This window comes from Eleginops maclovinus, chromosome 2, assembly GCF_036324505.1.
Source record: "Eleginops maclovinus isolate JMC-PN-2008 ecotype Puerto Natales chromosome 2, JC_Emac_rtc_rv5, whole genome shotgun sequence".
In the NCBI taxonomy this organism is placed as follows: Eukaryota; Metazoa; Chordata; class Actinopteri; order Perciformes; family Eleginopidae; genus Eleginops; species Eleginops maclovinus.
In genome coordinates, this window is record NC_086350.1 from 17,919,011 (window position 1) to 17,938,157 (window position 19,147).

The 19,147-nt window shown below is 39.7% G+C and overlaps 1 protein-coding gene across 3 annotated transcripts; it reads left to right on the forward strand.

The window, feature by feature from the left end:
* Positions 1 to 9,499: 9,499 nt before the first annotated feature.
* nap1l4a (nucleosome assembly protein 1-like 4a) lies at positions 9,500 to 18,810 on the forward strand. 3 transcript variants are annotated; one of them, XM_063904352.1, is made up of 15 exons: positions 9,500 to 9,606; positions 10,571 to 10,608; positions 10,861 to 10,933; positions 11,681 to 11,825; positions 12,650 to 12,736; positions 13,226 to 13,360; positions 13,448 to 13,519; positions 13,621 to 13,760; positions 13,980 to 14,125; positions 15,597 to 15,616; positions 15,725 to 15,844; positions 16,001 to 16,036; positions 16,186 to 16,230; positions 16,704 to 16,739; positions 17,107 to 18,810. In XM_063904352.1, exons 2-14 carry the CDS (start codon positions 10,593 to 10,595, stop codon positions 16,707 to 16,709), a joined length of 1,041 nt encoding a protein of 346 aa, XP_063760422.1. In that variant the 5' UTR covers positions 9,500 to 9,606; positions 10,571 to 10,592; the 3' UTR covers positions 16,710 to 16,739; positions 17,107 to 18,810. The 3 variants fall into 3 exon arrangements, with proteins under 3 accessions (XP_063760422.1, XP_063760413.1, XP_063760430.1); XM_063904343.1 differs by lacking the exon at positions 16,704 to 16,739; XM_063904360.1 differs by lacking the exon at positions 16,704 to 16,739 and having other exon boundaries at positions 9,576 to 9,670.
* The last annotated feature ends 337 nt before the right edge of the window (positions 18,811 to 19,147 follow it).

The window sequence follows — 19,147 nt, forward strand, 5'->3', positions numbered from 1 at the left end:
CCCTATCCTGACCAGGACTCGACTTGAACAATCTCAATGAGACCTTCCTGATTAAATAAAGGTTAAGAAGAAACCCAACTATACCCACCCTGGCAGTCTGTTTCACAAGGAACAAAAAAATGAACCCTTAATTGAATACATTGGGTGTACACTTAGTTTATTTTCTTTAAATCAAATCTCAACTCTCTGATATTCCTCTAAATATGTGTTTCTCAACTTTTTTTCTGGGGTCAAAATGTCAAATATTATAAAAATGATGCATTATGTTTATAACATTTTTACCCTAAAGTTTAAAGGGTTGCCAAACATCTGAGGTGTTTCTGTTTCTTTCTGTCACAGGAAGATTAGGATGTTGGGGTTTGATGATAGCAGTTCTGGAAATAGAGTTACTATATTTGAGGCTTCTAATGATGAAGAATGCATTAATTAATCTAATAACTGGACAGCTGAACTGGTCATAATAATAAGGAAACTAGCTCAGAAGTAATCAACCTTTATTGGGTCCTATGGTAAAGATACTGTTCACTGCCCCAAGAGAATTTCGGACTGACGAGGGAATATTATGTACCTAGCTTGCCTTTGCCCTATAAACTTCATATTTTCCCTACCAGGAAAAACATTTACATTTTTTAGGGGCACACAAATGTCATGAATATACATATTAAGCAGGGCACTCCACTTGATCAGAGAGCTTTGAAAGTTGTAAGTTGGATATGAATTACCCTGAAAAATGATTCAAAGTCTAGCAGATCGTAACATGAACCCTTTCCTCAAGAGTCTACGCTGTAGCTGCAACGGTGTGGCAAAGTCCTTTCTCGCCATACGTAGCGAGGCTGACTCATTGTCACCAGCCAGTCGACCCCCATCATTGCTCATACGAGGTATCGAGGCTACCTTTTGTTGGAAATGTTACACTTGAAGAGGCGACATCTCTCAGCATCCATTCCTCTGTGTTTATCCAATTCCATCTTCTTTTCTGCAAGTGTTGGACATTTGCACAAATGACACCAGGATGATAATTATTACAATTATGTATTGATTCAGCGGTTCCATTGCGGCATTGTGAGTGTCAGCTTTTCCCTGCATAATTGTGGGACTTAAGAAGGGCTAATTGCAGCTAACGCGACCAGCTGGGCTATTATTTATCATCCTCCACATTCTTTTCTCTCTCCCGCTGCTGAACAATGCTGGTCACCTTTGTGGGGGTCATTAGACTCATCCAGTTGATGAAGAGAAGAGGAAACAGAAAATAAATGTCCTATTAATTGCAATAATGTTGGGTAAACAGAGTAAAAATGAGCATATCAGCTTGCAGTGCCTGGTGTATGTCCAGTAGGAAGTTAGTGCATGCTATAAATGAAAATCTCAATGAGCAGAGAAGCAAAGAAGCTTGCAGTATATCTATGTTTCAGTAGTTCTAGTCTGTGTAGGATCAGCATCGCAGCGCCTCTACCCTCACTGTCTGATGATTCCCTGAATCTCCTAGATAATTACCCGGCGGAGGACCCTGACCCAGTATGTTTTATCCTGCAGCAGTGGGCTGTCAGCTCTGAGACACAACCAGGAAGAGTTTGTGTTCTACAAGGATTACCTGAGCTATTCAACCTTTCATTTTTTTTGTTTGAATATGGGAAATTAAATATCAAAATAGGCATAGGTTCTAAACTATGAGCATATTTGAAAGTACATGATAATAAATATAGAAATAAGATAAAAATGATGTGTGTGTCTGTTACACATGTTAAATGTATTTCCTAAAGAAAACGCAACTTGATGATGCTTGACACATCCATACTATGTCTGATTAAGTGTGATTGATTGTCTCTTGTGATTACAATCATATAATTGTATGTTGGATTAAAGCTAACTCAAACACACATCTGCAGCGAAATTGGATCATTTTCTTTTCATTTCTTGCTTTCCAAGGCAGAAATATGATAGTTGGTATATATGCAAAGTCTTAAAACGTATTTTTTAGGATTAAAACTTAATCAGATCAACATAGAAACTCTAATGCTGGTAACTGTTTTTAAAATTAAAAAAGATGTTGCAGCGGAAACCAAAGAATGAATGAAGATTTGAATCTTAAAGAGTTCAAACCGGGTATAACTTCAGTGTTTTAGGTATGCATATTTCATATAAGTCTTTCTCCCTACCTTTCTCTCTTTGCTACAGTGCATCTGTGACCGCTGATGACTGTGATTGTCTTCGCATATGTCAAAATACAGCTGCCAAGTGGAATGACTAATCACACAGAGTGCTCCTCCAATGCTTCTGTCCACATGTGTAATTTGACAGCGATGGCATAAAGTGTTCCCGGGGTGGGCGAGTGGTTGAGGGACTGATGCTCAATGGTCCGTCTCTACTGCCGTCATTACGCCGATGCCACGGTGGTCTGGAACTACAGCTGTGGCTATGACACAAAGGCAACACATTACCAACATTACCAGCAGGCTGCTGTGACCCCATCACGGTACAGACTGTCAACACTGGATCCCAAATTAGTCTTCCCATTCATACTTTAAACCAAAATGGTTTTCAATCGTCTGGGCTTTGGGATGAGTATCCTCACACCTGGAGGTACACAATGTGCAAATGCAATTTTAGTTCCCATTTTGACCAATTATGGAAAAGTTGATTAAAGATTTCTAAATCGAGGGCTGTGACTTTGCAGATCTTTTTTTCCTCTTGCAAAAATCAAATAATTAATGGCAAGTACTGCACTGCACTTGTTTAGAAAAGGATCATCTGGCTACAAGAAAAGGCAGAATAGATTAGATATTCAGATTTAATGTCAAGATCTTTTGAAAAATGAAACTTGTACCATATTTTCTTTTATACCAACACTTATTTGTATAGCAAATGCAAACATGACATTAACCTGTTTATTGACTCATCGTTGAGCTGCTTGTATGTAAGAAGTCCAAGCATCATGTTAAGCCTTATCCAAATATTGGCCCTGTGCTGGGGTCACAGAAGCAGCATAATGATGTTGTAACATTGCCCATTCCCCCTCTGGCAGTGGCACACAGCTCTGTGGCTGAAGAGACTCCTAATCAGATTTACCTTTCCCTAATGGGCCCCTGTCATCCAGCAGCCTGGGGGCCAAGCCACTGCAGCCCATGTCGAAAATCAAGCAGCTGGAGCAACAGATTAACTGAACCTGTAGTGTTACTCCTGCTTGTTCTGCAAGTCAAATAAATGTACTTTGCATTTTAAATAGGACATGCGTTGTCAAACATTAAAAACATGCTTTATGAGTAACAATACAGAATTACTACCTCACCCCTTCTCACCTTTACATTAACGTAGCAACAAAGGATACAACACCTCAAACGGTTAACATGCATAATATGTCATTGTACACAGGTTAATTTCAATGCCTGCACTAAACAATTAGTGGCCTCATGAAAGGGTAACAATGTGGATTGCTGTTTGCAGTATATTTTTTAAATCTTCCTTTAAAATGGCATTGGCTGCCATATTTGTGCAGAAAAAATTATGTTCGGTGCTGTGGTTTGGCTGATCCGTTAAATGAACGTATGACATGGGTATTATGCAATGAATCTGTAGAGTAGTTTTCCAGCAGTGGCTCAGTCAGTCGGGGTTTGGACTGAGAGCCGTAGGATCACTGGTTCAAGTCCCTGAACAGACTTGAAATATGGAATGTGGATTGCTACTTGGAGATGCCCCAGTTCAGCCCCTTGAGTGAGGCACTGATCAAATGTTTGTAATCCTGTTTGTGTTCTCCGGGTGTATAACCTAATCCCCAATCAACGCACAAAACGAGTAGAAAATGTAAATGGATATGTTTACCACAGCCTCTTTCCTGCTTTTGGTAATCATATCCATCTTCCATATCCATATCTTTTATTATCGTTAAAGGCTGAAAAATGGTTATTACTTCCTGGAAATAACTAGATGGCCTGGTTCACACCTAAAGCAAGCAGCCATTATGGGCACAGGAGCAGCAGAAGCAGATCTCAGAACAGCTATTTTTGGTTCTGTCCATTTTATGCAAGCTTAAGAAAGTAACTCAAAGCATTTGTCTGTCATGTTGCAGGGAGAGTCAACAATCAGTATACAATTAAAAATAATGACTTCTGGCCTCAATAAAATATTTGAGCTTTTCATGTTTTTCATTATAATTTCACGTCACAAATGTACAGCAGCATGTATGCAGCACATGATTTCTACTGAGAACACTTTTGCAAAAAAGCTGCAAGAATTGTATTGCATGACATTCCAAGGTGTAAATGAAACTGGATTTACTCAGTTTTGATGTGAATGCCTGAATCTGAAAACAGCCTAAACGGTGCAGGTTTAGAAGCATTGACTTTGACTTGATAGCAACAATAAGGAGATCTTGCCAACAGATCTTGTCACTGCAAGATAAAAAAAGTGTCGTCTTTCAGGGGTTCTTTAAAAGAGTGTCCCACGACTCTTACATTAATTAAGCGAGAAAATTCTGACTTAATCCACATGTAATTGAATGATTAAATTACAATCTTGGATTTCTCTGTTTCCTTTGAGTTGGTAGTTCATAAAGTCTTTCATCAATGGGCCATTGGCTCGCTCACCATTGTTTTTACCTCATAAGACATTACTTAGCAGACATTTATTTAATGAAAATCGAGAAATGTATTTTAAATGGTTAGTGACTTATTCCATCAATAATGAAAGTGTCAAAAATATGGTGCCCTTGACAGAAAAACCTTAACTGTCACAATTTCAATAAACCCTGTTTTGTTGTTCAAAATGTTGATGCTGAAATTATAGGGAAAAAACAGGCACAAGTCAATTACATATTTCAACGCTACAACACTCATTGTGTGTATGTGTCTGGGGGTGATAGTAGGTGTTATGGGTTGGGTTTTTTAGCGGCTAAAAGGTTTAGCTGTCGTGCAGAATCAGGATGATGAAGACCGCAGAGGACAACAAACAGAAAACAAACAAACTAGATGCCGTGATTGAAATGCTTATCGGTGCAGATGAAAGTAAATTGCACTTAAATCATGTAAGTCATGAGCAGAGAACTCAGCCTTCCATAAGTTGGATCGATGGCTCTGCTGAATTTGTTACGCATGCAGGGCCCGTCTAAAGCAGCCACCTCAGAGGAGATATAGTATTTCCGCTTGCAATTTTTCCTCCCTTATCCCCACCCGAGACCCCCTCCTGTGAATAATAACCACAGCTGTGTCAATGTGTGTGTGTGTGTGTGTGTGTGTGTGTGTGTGTGTGTGTGTGTGTGTGTGTGTGTGTGTGTGTGTGTGTGTGTGTGTGTGTGTGTGTGTGTGTGTGTGTGTGTGTGTGTGTGTGTGTGTGTGTTTGTATGTGTGTCTTATTTTGATGGATTTTTACAATCAGTGTGTATATGTGTGTCTGTCTGATTATGGTGTACAGATAGGCCATTACCCATGCGTTACGAGGAGAGGTGCTTAATGGACGGCAGTGGATGCAGGGGCAGGATGGCTCATAAATGCTGCCCTGTCCTACCGGCCATATCAATACAACCATCTGGGAGTTTGACCACTTCATTCACAAAACCAATACCCCAGTGGAATGAGATGGGTCGACGTAAACGCTGTTGCTATGTGTTCAATCATCAAGAAAAAGGCAGGGGCTATCATGACATCCACTTAAAGAAGGATGTCAATTCTTGTCTTCTCTTCTTCTGTGGTACAAGTGAGGACAAAAAAGTAGAGGACAATATATTGCAACAGAGGAATTGACTACACCACCTTGGCTTCCAAACCATAACCAAAAGTTATTGATTAGATAGCTTTTAAACAATACAAAACTGTAATCTTTCTGGAGCCTTTATTTCCGCATTGAAATCACCAATCAATGCTGAGGAATTGACTATCAATTTAGAAAAAAGTGAAGACAATTACACTCACAGGTTCAATCACTCATTTATTGTTTTTATCCACTCATTTTTATTCATGGTCACGGGGGGCTGGAGCTTGTCCAAAGATTGTGGCAGAACATCATGTCACCAGTTGGTTTGCCTGTTGATAGTTTTCTCATTTTTCTATACGCGTATGTGTATTTTGCTAACGAACAAGATCAAGCATAGTAAAGATCGGAAGAATATGCAAACTATCATAATTAAAGACGGTAAAGGCAGAGATTTTACAGTATGTATTGTTTCTAGTCAAGTTAGATTACAAACTGATAGCCAAAAAATATCAAAAACAGGATTAAAAAAACTGCTCGGTATGGGTCAACGATGAAAGTCACTTTGGTTTATAAAGCGGAAACTCACAAATGATTTCAAGAGGATTTAATGTTTGAACAATATTTTATCATATCTCCAACACTTAATTTCGATAAGGAAAAACTTCACAGGAAGTGTTTAACAGAAGAAGAAAAACTCAGGAGAAATTGAGGTAGGGCAACAGGATAGGGGTACCATTTCCAGAATGGAGAGACAGGCTATATGTAGGTGGCGAATGTGCAGAAGAGACAGAAGCCTGTAACAGATAATATTAAGGAACAGCAAAGTCTTGTGTGAGTGTTGAGTGTAAATGCATGGCTGCTAAGTGGAAAAATTGAAAACAAGAAAGAAGACTGAGAGAGGGCATAAGAGAGAGCAGACAGTTTAAGGCAATCTTAGTGACAGATGACACGCATTTGACCCTTACAGGTTTAAGTCAGCAAGAAGTAAGATTTGCCTTTAGGCTACACTTAATATTACATCATCAAGCCAGTGGAGTCATGGAAATTGTGACTTATGCTGATCTTTCTGTGATATTTCCTTCCTCTCACAATCAGCTATTCAAGTCAAACAGTGATGTACAACAGAATGAACTCATTTATTCTACATTTTAATATCCATTTTGGAGCATTTCTTTATTGACATAAGTTGAATATAGTGCTTGATTGTCTGTAAGACATCAGCCAATCTGCAAGAATGCACAAAAGTTGATGAGAGTTTATATGACATCTTCTTTATGTACAGTGCAAACACTTGCACTATCACACAATGAAAAGTGTGCACACACAGCTGGGCAGAGCCCTGCGATTAGAGAAATGGAGATGCACCACATACATAAGATTGGAGCAGCCATGTGTGTGTCTCTGCCCACACTGTGGAGCAGAGTACAAAAGACTGAGAGGGGGTGTAATCTTAGAGTTGGGGACAGGCTGAAGCTGTAAAGTACAGCTGCGTGCGAATTCTGCAGGTGTTACTATTGTCTTATCACAGTCACTTTAATGTCTGCAAAGGGTCGCAAAACTATCAAAGGCTTTCAAATACATGCATTTAAGTTAGTTCTAGTTTGTAGATTTATTAGAGGCAACCACCTAATCAACATACTGTAACACTGAGATTATAATGCACAATTCATTCCCTTATAGATTTATCCACACTTTACAAACAAAAACATGTCTACTTGCTTACATTTTTAAAATACGTGATTACTGTACACTTGTTTTGAGAACCCTGGCTCTGGCTAAATGCTACACAATCACATTTGATTTGTTCTCTGAGTACAAAGACTGCTGGTAAATGTCACACTGACAGGCTTGTGCCTGGTCACCACAACCGTACCCTAAGGGGCCTCATTGCTGTCACTTCCTCTCAAGTGTATGGACTACGCAGTGGTTGATAGCAAACAGAAAGAAGGATAAATCGTATTGGTTTTATGTCTTTAAGACAAAAACGCTATTTCTGCAAAAAACACATTTCCATAGGGGAAAGAAAACGTTCATTTGTCAATGTAGAATACTACATATAAATAGACGATCTCCTTGAAGACATGTTGGGCCATTTTCAAATAAATCCCACGTTTCTAAGTATGTATGATGCATAAAAGGGCATCATACATATATCATTTATAATGATGAGAAAATAAAAGCAAATATGCCTTGATTTGATCACAGCTTTATTATCACTTTGAAACCTCTCCGTCACACACATCTAAAATCCCTCTCAATAGCATCTCTTGGACACAATACAGCTCTGATCTGATAAAGCAGCTTAATATTAGCTCTTTTCCTACTGCGTCATACATGAAAGAACTAAGAAGGAGTACTTGATGCCTTTTCTCAAACACAACTTCTTATTTTAATGAAGGATAACAAGTCAACAAAGCCTGTAAAATAGTTAGGTCAGATCATTTTAAGGCATACAACATATTTACACCTGCCAACTAATTTATGCAATGTACAAACCCTAACTCTTGTACCCTGATGGAGTCACTGTCTCCTTGACGAAGAATGGGTATATCAAGCCCTCTTGTGGTCTAAAACTAAATCTGTCTGATTCTCAAGGTTTTGCATGAAATTGTCTGCCAAATGAATAACAATAACGAATAACAAAAATACACTCAAAACATTCAACAATTTAATTGATTTCTAGTATCAATCCCATACAAACATTTCACAAAAAAATGTGATTTCAAGAGTATTCTGAAATCTTACTAAGCCCCAACATGTTGTTAATGGATTGCTATTTATACTGTTTTTAGATGCAGCTTTCAAATAAAAAGTGTATGACCATGCAATGTAATAAAGCTGTAGTGTTTGTGGGTGTTCATGCAAGCAGTGACTTAATCAATGACCCTTGCTGAAAATTGGGTTGACCTCTATTGGGATATTATGGCATAATACTATGCTAACTAATTAACCTACATAGTATCCCCCCCCCCCACACACACTTTTTTTTTGTTTTAATGGTTGTCATGTTTTTGTAAATCTTTTTTTGACTATGCGTCCTTCTTCCAGGTAGTCAGAGCATGAGTTTGAGAGTTTGTGATACCTGAACCTGCTCAGCTCAGGAATGTATAGCCTACAACACCTCACCCTGCTAAGGCTCTGTGTGACCTTTCTAAGCTTTTTAAGTTAGAAAATATCCTGTGTCTTGTAAAAGATTAAGAGATTTGATTGCTGTGTAAGCTGTACTATTACAAAGAATGTTTGTACTACTATGTATGCATTCTGATTGAATTTGGATTATGTTTTTCACCTTCTTAGGCTCGTGTTATCCATTTTCTTTCATTTTTTTCAGTACGTGAAGGTATATTTAAAATAAGAGTATATGTGAGCCTATGAATAAAACTAAAATGGATCACTTAATGTTTACTCAGGTTTTATTTGTGCTTTTTAAAACAGTGTTATGTAGTCGTGTGTTTCATTTTTGGTCTATAGACTACTGCGTGAATATGCACTGAAAAGCAGATTTCCCTGTGAATAAAATCGCTTAGGCCTAATACATTTTCGAATCATAATGGTCTAGTCAATATTTGTTTTTCACTTTTGTTTCATTGCCTTTGTTATTAGGGTTATCCAAAAGTACTCCTAACGGAAATAAAACAGTAAGGTAAATGAATCAGTTTTTAAAGTAACCCTCCCAACCCATATTTGTGTAACCATTGATTGTTTATCTTTTATTAATATTATTTATTATTTGAGAGGGAACAGGTGATATTGTTGATGTTTCCAGGAATAAGATTTTGGAGACGCAGCACTTGAAGGCAGCACCATGCGCTCACCAGCTGTCCAATGAGAATCAGCGATCCTGGAGCGCGTGTGTGTTGCTCGTGGGGGTTGAAGCGAAGACGCGTGAGCGAGGCGACCAGCTTGAATTCCACTCAGCTAGAGGTAGGAGAGACAACACAGCTTGTAGCTACAGCTTAATTAATACGAACATTTGCTGCCGTGTTAGGTAAATAATCAGTTACGTTACGATCTTACTGACTGATGTGACAGGCCCCTGGTGAACTGTTTTCAAGACACTTTGCGCCGACTGTTGCTTTTATTAACCTGGGAGCTAACGGTAGCTTAGCATTAGCTTGTCAATGCGGGTAGCAGAAGGCTAGTAGCTGCACCGTTAACGGATCGTTTTATCTACATACTAGAAAGGCAACCCCTTGTTGCCTCAACCACTCACTAGCATACATTATCTTAATTGTCTTGTTCGAATGGGCGGTGGAGGGATATTGTAAATGGTCAACCTTCGTACTTGCTGATGGCTAAAGCATTGTTCATAGCACGTTGACTCGTAGTTTCATGCTAACTAGCAGGCTAGTCAGGTTAGCCGCTGTCAAATCTTTGGCACCGCCCATACTAGGTATTTATTTCCATGTGCCCGTTGATAAGCCGATGTAAGAGTGTAGGTGATATTGATAAACTTGTATCAGTTGTCCAATGTGACTGTCAAAGGCCGCGATAGTTATGTAATATGATAGTAAATATTGAGATGCTAACTTTGGTTATAGCCTAGCCCATGTTCTATTAGCATGGCATGCGTCATCGGCCTGCGCTTGCTCAACACCAGTGTTGCTGTTGATGAGTCGAAGTTAGCTCAGCTGTATGTCTGCTGCCAGGACTTCCAAGCTCGCGCTGAATTAGTTTGTAGCGATGGTAAAATCAACAGGGTCTCCAAAACCTATGATTTTCTAGGCAATGTCAACATTTTAAAGCACACAAGTTACATGTAGAAACATGGTCAGCCCAGTTTATTTTGTTAAAAACTCCCTCTGATGGTGCCGGTTATAGCTACTCAACCACTGTCTGTGACTTACACACGAGTAAATGTCTAATGCAACTGTTCTGTTTTTATTAGAGGGAGGAGCTGCCACTTGGAAATGGAAGCCAATAAAGGTAAAGGAAGTCTTTTTTAAACCTAACTTACTACCTTAGATGTTAAGTGTGGGAAAAGTTGGGTCAACTGTTTTGATTCAGAATTTAACATTACTGTTTATATGCCTGTGTATGTCTTCTTCAAAAAGAGTACACATTTAGTGGAACTTTAAAATGAACATGTTTTAACGACAACTGTGATGGTATTAACATAACACAAGACAGGCAGATAGTTTGTGTGACCTGCTAAAATGTGCTGTTTTGGTTTGGCAGGTAAAGGGGAACAAGGGATGCAAAATCCTGGTGGGCAGATGGACAGACCTGTCAGCTTCCACTTCATGGAAAGGTCAGTGCTGTTGTGCTATACTTTGTTTGTGTTACATGAGATGCAGTTAAAATTTATATAATTCTCCCTGGTTACCACATGCTCATTTTCTCACCAGTTAACTTAACATAGCAATTATTAGCAAAACATTATTTATTATTCGCCACTGCACGTACAACTGATAATTTAAAAATGTTTTGGGTTACAATTGGCAGTTGCATATTGATGTGTTAATTGGCACTGGCCATAAAGGCAGACAAAATATATTTTTTAAAATGTTTTGGTGGCAATGCAGTGAGCTACTTGTGATCAGCTTGTAATTGTAAACATTCAGGAGTGTAACTGTGATATAGTCTGGTGGTTTTAGTTTGAACCTTTTTGAAATACTCAATTAAGTACTCCAAAATCAAATGTATGCAATGTCACATCTACAGTTATCTAGGTGAGGTTGAATACATTAAACTATTCTGTCATGGACAACTCATGTTTACTTCTTTCTCTGCTCTAGAGAAGAAGTTGATCAATGAGATTATAGAAATAATGTTTTGGAAAGATATAAATGGTATGAGATTACCATGCTCAAACAGAAAAATAAATATTTGCCAATCTCCAAGAACATGTTGTGATCCATTGGTGGTGACTGAGGACACTCCTCAATAATAATAATGTGTAAAAATAGTAAGTGTTTCACCTCTTAAACATAGATCATAATATCTTTCTTTGTACTATAAATGATAAACATCATTTCCCATGTTTCTCTCCTCACAGCATGCTTCCCAAAGTAGTGAAAAGGCGAGTGCATGCCTTGAAAAGGCTACAGGTGCAGTGTGCTAACATAGAGGCCAAATTCTACGAGGAAGTCCATGAGCTAGAGAGGAAGTATGCTGCCCTCTATCAGCCAATGTTTGACAAGGTACGATAAATAATATTTTCTTTAATTTACCTGTTTTGACTGTAACAGCAGATGTAAAAAAATGCAACAAACAAGATCTCTTATTTGGAAAGGGATCCAACTTTTTTTTGTTACCTGCACTAATGGGTGGTGAAATGTGTCCTTCTGGTCCGATCTGAGACCAGCCAGGATTCATCCTTGGTGCTAAATTAAAAACTGCCACAACGAGTAGTCGACTGTTCTTTTTCAGTCAAGGCTATTTCCAGAGTTAGTGACAAGAACTCAGCCATTCTTAGTCACACTGAGACTGACAGCTGTAGTCCGGCTGCAGCTGTCTTGTGTGTGTGTGTGTGTGTGTGTGTGTGTGTGTGTGTGTGTGTGTGTGTGTGTGTGTGTGTGTGCACTGTTTGTGTTGTGTGTGTTTGTTTGTGTGTGTTTGTGTTGTGTGTGTCCACATGTGTTAATCTCTTTCTAAGATGGTGTTGCTTACACTGGGCTAGCTTAAAATAATTCAGCCGTATGGAATGAATGCTTGTTTATATACAGATTTTTCACACTAATATTCCCAGATCCCTCTCTAAGTGATTAGTGTTGTCACAATACCAAAATGATGTCTTTGATACAACACCTGCCTTAATTATGTTGATATTGATACTATAATGGCCACTAATGCCTGCACTCAGAAGAAGCATGGACGCAACTTAGAAATACAGCTATTATCAAAATACTTAAATATCAATGAAATGTGGTATTGAATCGTATTTAAAGGACTGTGTTACTTTCATAGTTTTGTGTATTCCGAAATACTTAGTGATAGACTTTGTTTTATTGTTTGTGTGTCACAGAGACGAGACATTGTCACTGGAACGGTGGAGCCCACAGATGCAGAGTGTGAGTGGCACAGTGACAGAGAAGAAGAGGAGGAGCTAGCGGTAAGCACACACTCAATTCTGTTTTCCTTAAAAGCCTGATCAGTTTGCAAAATAATTCTTCTGGTTTTTCACAGCAAAGGAAAAGATAATTTTATTATAGCCACAGACTGCTTCAATCTCATAAATAAAACCAACGTCCTGCAAAGATCAATCAGGAAAAGAATCACCAACCAACATGTCGACTGTGGCCATCGTATAGCTCAGTGGGTAGAGCAGGGGCGATATACTTTGCCTTTGCCGCGCGTCTTCCCCTCTGTCTCCCCGTTTCTGAATCGCACTATATTAAAGGCACTGGTTGCCCATAAAATTCTTAAAAAAAACATGTAGACTGTGACAGTTTATGTAGCTGTAATCTTGCTTTGATCTGTCTCTTTGCACACACAAGAGCTGTGTGTTTTAAAATACCTTGGTCTCAAGGGCACTACTCCAAAGCTTATCAAACTAAATGTAGATGTGCATTCAAACGAGTGCTGTGCTCACTTCCTGTAGGAGCAGGTAAAAGAAAAAGCTTCTATTGAGGATGCAAAGAAAGAGGAAGCCAAGCCAGAGGAAGACCCAAAGGGCATCCCTGAGTTCTGGCTCACCATATTCAAGAGTGTGGACATGCTCAGTGACATGCTACAGGTACGTTTAAACATGCCCCCCCCCCCATAACAACCAATTCCTGAACAGTTGCATTTGGCTTCGAACTGACCGTTTGTCTACCACTAGGAACATGATGAGCCCATCCTAAAGCACTTGAAAGATATTCAAGTCAAGTTTTCGGAGCCAGGACAGCCAATGGTCAGTATTATCATGCTGTAATAATGAAATAGTATCATTCCTAAGTAATAAACTCAATAATTGAGTAAAGTTTAAATAATCTAAATTGTTCTTTCTCCCAGAGTTTCACATTAGAGTTCCACTTTGAGTCCAATGGCTACTTCAACAACGCCGTGCTCACTAAAGTCTACAAGATGAAGTCGGAGCCCGACGCAGCAGAGCCTTTCTCATTCGAGGGGCCCGAGATCATCGACTGTGAAGGGTGAGAGAGAGCACACATGCTGCGGTGATGACACATGATGTTGCGGTTTAAGATAAAATAAACTGTGTGGTTTGTGAAGCCTCTCTCTACACTCTTTCTATATTCATCTCTTTTTGACTTTACATCCCACATATCAGCCTCCACTTGGCACGTTCATTTCCCTTTTTTTGCATCCTTGCTTTAGACTGCCTCTCACTCCTTTACATCTCCTCTCTGTAGCTGTCCGATAGACTGGCACAAGGGGAAGGATGTGACTGTGAAAACTATTAAGAAGAAGCAGAAGCATAAAGGCCGTGGCACTGTTCGCACTGTAACCAAACAGGTCCCCAACGACTCCTTCTTCAACTTCTTCAACCCCATCAAAGGTGAGGACACACCCTCAGAAACAGAGCTGTACCAAATGTAGAGGCTTTTCTAGCAATTCCTTCAGAGAAAGGACTCTTCTTTTCAAATGCATTCATCCCTTAGTCCTGTTGGCTTTGTACACGACTACACTAGCTTGACAGTCAACATGTTTGTGTTTTAATCTGCAGACGTTACGGCAACATGCATGTGAATTTATCATTGGTCGCTGCATTAAGCCGAATCAACAGCAGGTGGCGGCAGACTCTTAAACTGTGAGCAGGTGGAACCGTCTGCCATTCACTGATGTTGGAGTGTGTGCATGCAAAAAACACTTTCACACAATGACTAACTCAGAATGTGAGGCAGGGTTGTGATAGATCTATTAAAAACAACTATAACACACTAAACAGATTTTACTTCAATGACAGATGGGTGTGTGGTAAATGTAAAGTTCAGCTAGTGCACATTCTTAAGTGTGAACGAAAGAGGTTGAAAGGAATACATCAAAGGAAGAATTCAACAAAATAGCAATCTTCAGCAACAAAAAACACTTGGCTCGTTACATTTTACAATAAATCTTGTAGTTTATTTAAATAATAAAGTCAAACCTTTTAAGACATAAAGTGACTTTGAGGGTGTGATAGCCTTCATCTAAGGGGGAGGTCTGTCTAGGAAGGTTAGGGCTTTTTTAGTTTTGTTCAGTCGTGTGAAATACACCTTGAAGTGATTCATGAGTGTCTCTCAAAGGATCAATACGCCTTGGTATAATTACTGTATTGCCTTTCCTGTGTAGTTACCTTACATGTCAGACATGCCTGGGCGTGTTCTGACTTTGAGAAGTTGATCCGATCACCCATTGGCTGAGCGAAAGTTTGTTCTACTGTTTCAGTCACAGCCCCGGTATATGACTGGATGGTATAAAAAGCTCTTCTTAAATGTGTTCAGGTGTGCTGCTCTGGGGTTGGGATGTCCATTAGTGAAAGAGCCATCACTCACTGATCATGTCGACATGCATAGACGGTGCAGTGTGAACACAGGCTATTTGACTTTATAGACGCAGCAATAAGCCTTAGCGTTTTGAGCTTATGCTGCTCATACAGTAGAAAACCCCGATGATGGACACCATGTTGAAATTGTAATGAGCACATCACCTTGTATATTTAACGAGGCAGTTTCCTCTTATTCAGTATTGTTGGAAGCAGAGGAAGGATGGGGGGATGTCACCTTAAGTCAGTGCAGGACGGTGGAGCACAGCTGCTTCTGCACAGCCCGCCACTCTCTGTGGATGTGACCTCGCTTTGGGATGTCACCCATAATAAGCGTGGTTGTTGCCTTAAATGGGCTTTTAGTTGTGGGTCAATTCCAGCTGATTCAAAGTTGCAACATTGAAAGCTATTATAAAATGACGTGCTGTTAAAAATATCACATTTCTTGTCATTATAAAGCAGTGTTTTGAAGTGCTTATTGCTAACGTTTTCCATTTCCTTCCAGCTTCACCAGAAGGGGAAATGGTGAGTAAAATGTAGCGCATTAAAATCAGCAATGGTTTCCTTGAGTCTTCCATGACATGAAGCTGTGGGGTTTGTAGCCGTGCTAAAGGGTCTCTCTCTGTTTTATAGGACGAAGACTCTGAATTCACCCTAGCCACAGACTTTGAGATTGGTCATTTCTTCCGTGAGAGAATAGTTCCCAGAGCCGTGCTGTATTTCACCGGAGAGGCCCTTGAGGATGACGAGAGCGTGAGTGTTTTTGAACCGACACGCTGTTTCACGTGGATGCAGAAAAAGCCACAAAATGGGATATTTACAGACTGCAAAGAATCATGCAAGCTACAGTTGTCAGCACTGGTTTACCATGTGTGATTTCACTCTGACTCTCTTCTTTTTTTAATGCAGTTTGAAGAGGAGGAGATGGAGGAGGGAGATGAAGAGGTTGGTAATACCATTTCCCCAAACAAACAGTTTGATCTTTTATATGTCAGCTATTCACACAACCATATCACAAAAGCAGTCATTGTATATTTTAATTAAGAAAGGGAATTTTGGGAATACCTTTTTATCCTCTCTTCTTTGACCCCCAGGAGCAAGATGAGGAGGATGACGACGACGATGAGGGAGACACCAATGTCAGTATAAATTCTTACCTTTTTTCTGATTTCATTTATGGTGCCTCTACTTATGATTTTTATCAATCATTTTCCTAAAGGTTATTTTATTTTGATCCCAGTTTTAAGCACCATGCTGCATACGTCTTATCCTGCTCCCTCTCAGGCCATTGGATGCTATCGTTTAGTGTCATTCTGTGAGAGCCGTTTGTTTAGTGTTTAAGTTGGACTGAGATATTTCAGTCTGATGGTGAGCAAGTGCATAACACGGCTCATTAGCGGCTCTAACAGGAGAACAACAGTGCTGCTTGGTTGTTTGTCCCACGTTTGTTTTGGTGCCTGTTGTGCAGGGTGTCGGTCCCGTGATACCTGCTGTCAGCTCACTCACCAATGTCTCACTTGGCTCACCATCTCCTTTCCCAATGTGACCATTGATTAAACTTGTGCATATTGTTGTCTCTCCCTTCCCTGGACCCCCTCCCCCCCATTTACAGGCATAATCACTCATTCTCACCCCATGCAATTTCTAGGTAAGGGAGAAATAAGGAGGGCGTCCCAAACACTTTCTCACACTGTCTAGTCCTTTGGTCTTTTATTCTGGCTGTCTCTCTTTTACTACACTCTGGATTCTTCCATAGTACGAGGTGTTTAGGACCCTCAACTTACACCTGGGTAGACAGCTTTTTTTCTCCCTGTCCTGTCTTTGCTCTTTATCTATCTTTTAGTTTTTCCTCCTTTTGTCCCATCCCAGGTTTCTAACATTGCACCCCTTGTTGTACCCAGCCAGGTGCTTCCCTCCCCTCTCGTCTGCTTCCCTTAGCCTCCTTTCTAGTTGCTTGTTGATTTCCAGTGGCCTCATTATCTCACTCTGGTTTCCTCTGTGTCTATTCCCAACAGAAAGAACAGCCCCAACCTGCCGAATGCAAACAGCAGTAACCGTGGAGACCTGGTGGAGACCTGCTCTCTGTCGAATCAGTTCTTAGCCAATCAGCGAGTCCTCCTACCCTTGCAGGCCACGCCATTTTATGAACTCATATGAACGCAATAGAACGCAAACCAAACTGCGTTTTTTACTATGTGCATGACTTCTTTTCTTTCGTCTTGCGCCCATCCAACACTTTTATTTGGCTTCATTCAAAACTCATAGCAGGAAGGGACTCGACTCTAATAAACTACCATGTCATCACACAGGGACAGTCTTCTTCTTTGGTAAGGTGGAGCAGGTTGCTACTGCCAACAACCTCAGAACATCATATTGAAAAAAGCATAGGAAAGAAATGGATCCCAACTTTAGTTTCCATGGAAATAAATCAGTTACTCAGGGTTTTTTATGCCAACAAGAGAAATGCTAGTTCACCAGGAAACTGCTGAACAAGTCTGACTTAATCTTTCACTGGGGTTGCTGAGGTGTGTTTCTTTTGTTATGGTATTTTTTAAGAGGCATACAATGTATCATTTTGAATTTCATTTACTTTTTAAAATGTTCATTGTCTTTTCATTGGACTATTTATTCTAGTGTCATGCAGCTGTATGAGGTGGTGCATTTCAGGAACGCTTTAGGCCAAGTTAAACGCTTATTCTCATTGGCTCAAATCTTATTTGGGCTTAACAGGTCAACCCTCGTGGAAACTGCCATGTCATGTTTTTATTATTGAAATGAGTTTAAAACATTTAAGATTTGTCCTATATTAATACCGCTCACTTCTGCCCAGCTCTTCTGGGCTTAACTAGCATTTAAAATAGCACTTGAATGGACACGTAACACTAACTAACATCATGTGACAGGCATATGGTTATACCTCAAAACTGTCATTAATATAGCTCTTCAGTTTGCCACATCACCCCTGGTTGTTCATGAACTTAAATCTACAAGGATAAAAAAACAATTGGAAAACTCCAGGCTTTAGAAAAGTTGAAATGTCTCTGCATAGAGAAATGCTCCACTTCCGGTCCGCATTCAACTGCAGGATAACTCACTTGAGCAGAAAAAGGGTCTGACCCTCAGCCTGTTTTGGTTGCTCTGTCTTGTATGCATATTGTTCTAAACAAGAGTTTAAAGTCAGTGATGGGACAGGGTGCAGGATGTTTGGATCAAATGTAAATTCTGTTGCCAAGAAGCCAAAAGAAATACAAAACCCACCGTCCTTTTTTATTCAACTGTTTGCCAATTGTCATTAACAGTGTCATCTAATTCTGCGTTTAAAGTTGTTAAAAAATATATAAATATTTCCGTTATTGTCTAATGATTCAGTAGAATGTCTGTGGAAAACAAATGGAAGAGGTTGCCAATGTATTTTATATAAAGCACTCAATGCAATGATTTCGGCCGTTTGGGTGGACTCCTCCGCCTGGTGTCTGCTCAGCTGGAGGCAGTGCAGCGAAAATACCCCCCCCCTCTTTTTAAAAATAACGATTGTAGACCTTCTTCTTGGGAAGATCTTTCAGAGCCACGGTTTTAATCTTCAAATTTACCACATTGGACCGTGTGCTAGCAATGGCCTTAACTGGTTCTTATTCACAATTTGTTACTTGCGCAATATTTCTTTTCAATTTGTACAGAGTTAATTAAAAATATTCTATTAAAGTTGTGCGACATGGAAACTTGTTGTCATTTGTCATTTAAAGGGGCCCTATTATGCCCATTGTCATGTTCATATTTGTATTGTGTGCCTCTACTGTGACGTGTACATGCTTTAATGTTCAAGTGCTTTGATGGGATGTCCTTCCCCTCAGCCTCACAGGCAGCTGGAGAGTATTGCAAAGCATTTTTATAGTCCCACACATTTAGTCGATGTCCCGCATTTGATTGACAGTTGCCCATTTAAAACTTGGCTTTTATCCAAAGGTGTTTAGAAAACAAGAGAGGGCTTTCAGCAGTAGCTGTGTCAGATGTCAATCAATCAGCAGATAAATGCATTTACTCATGGTTGTAGCCATG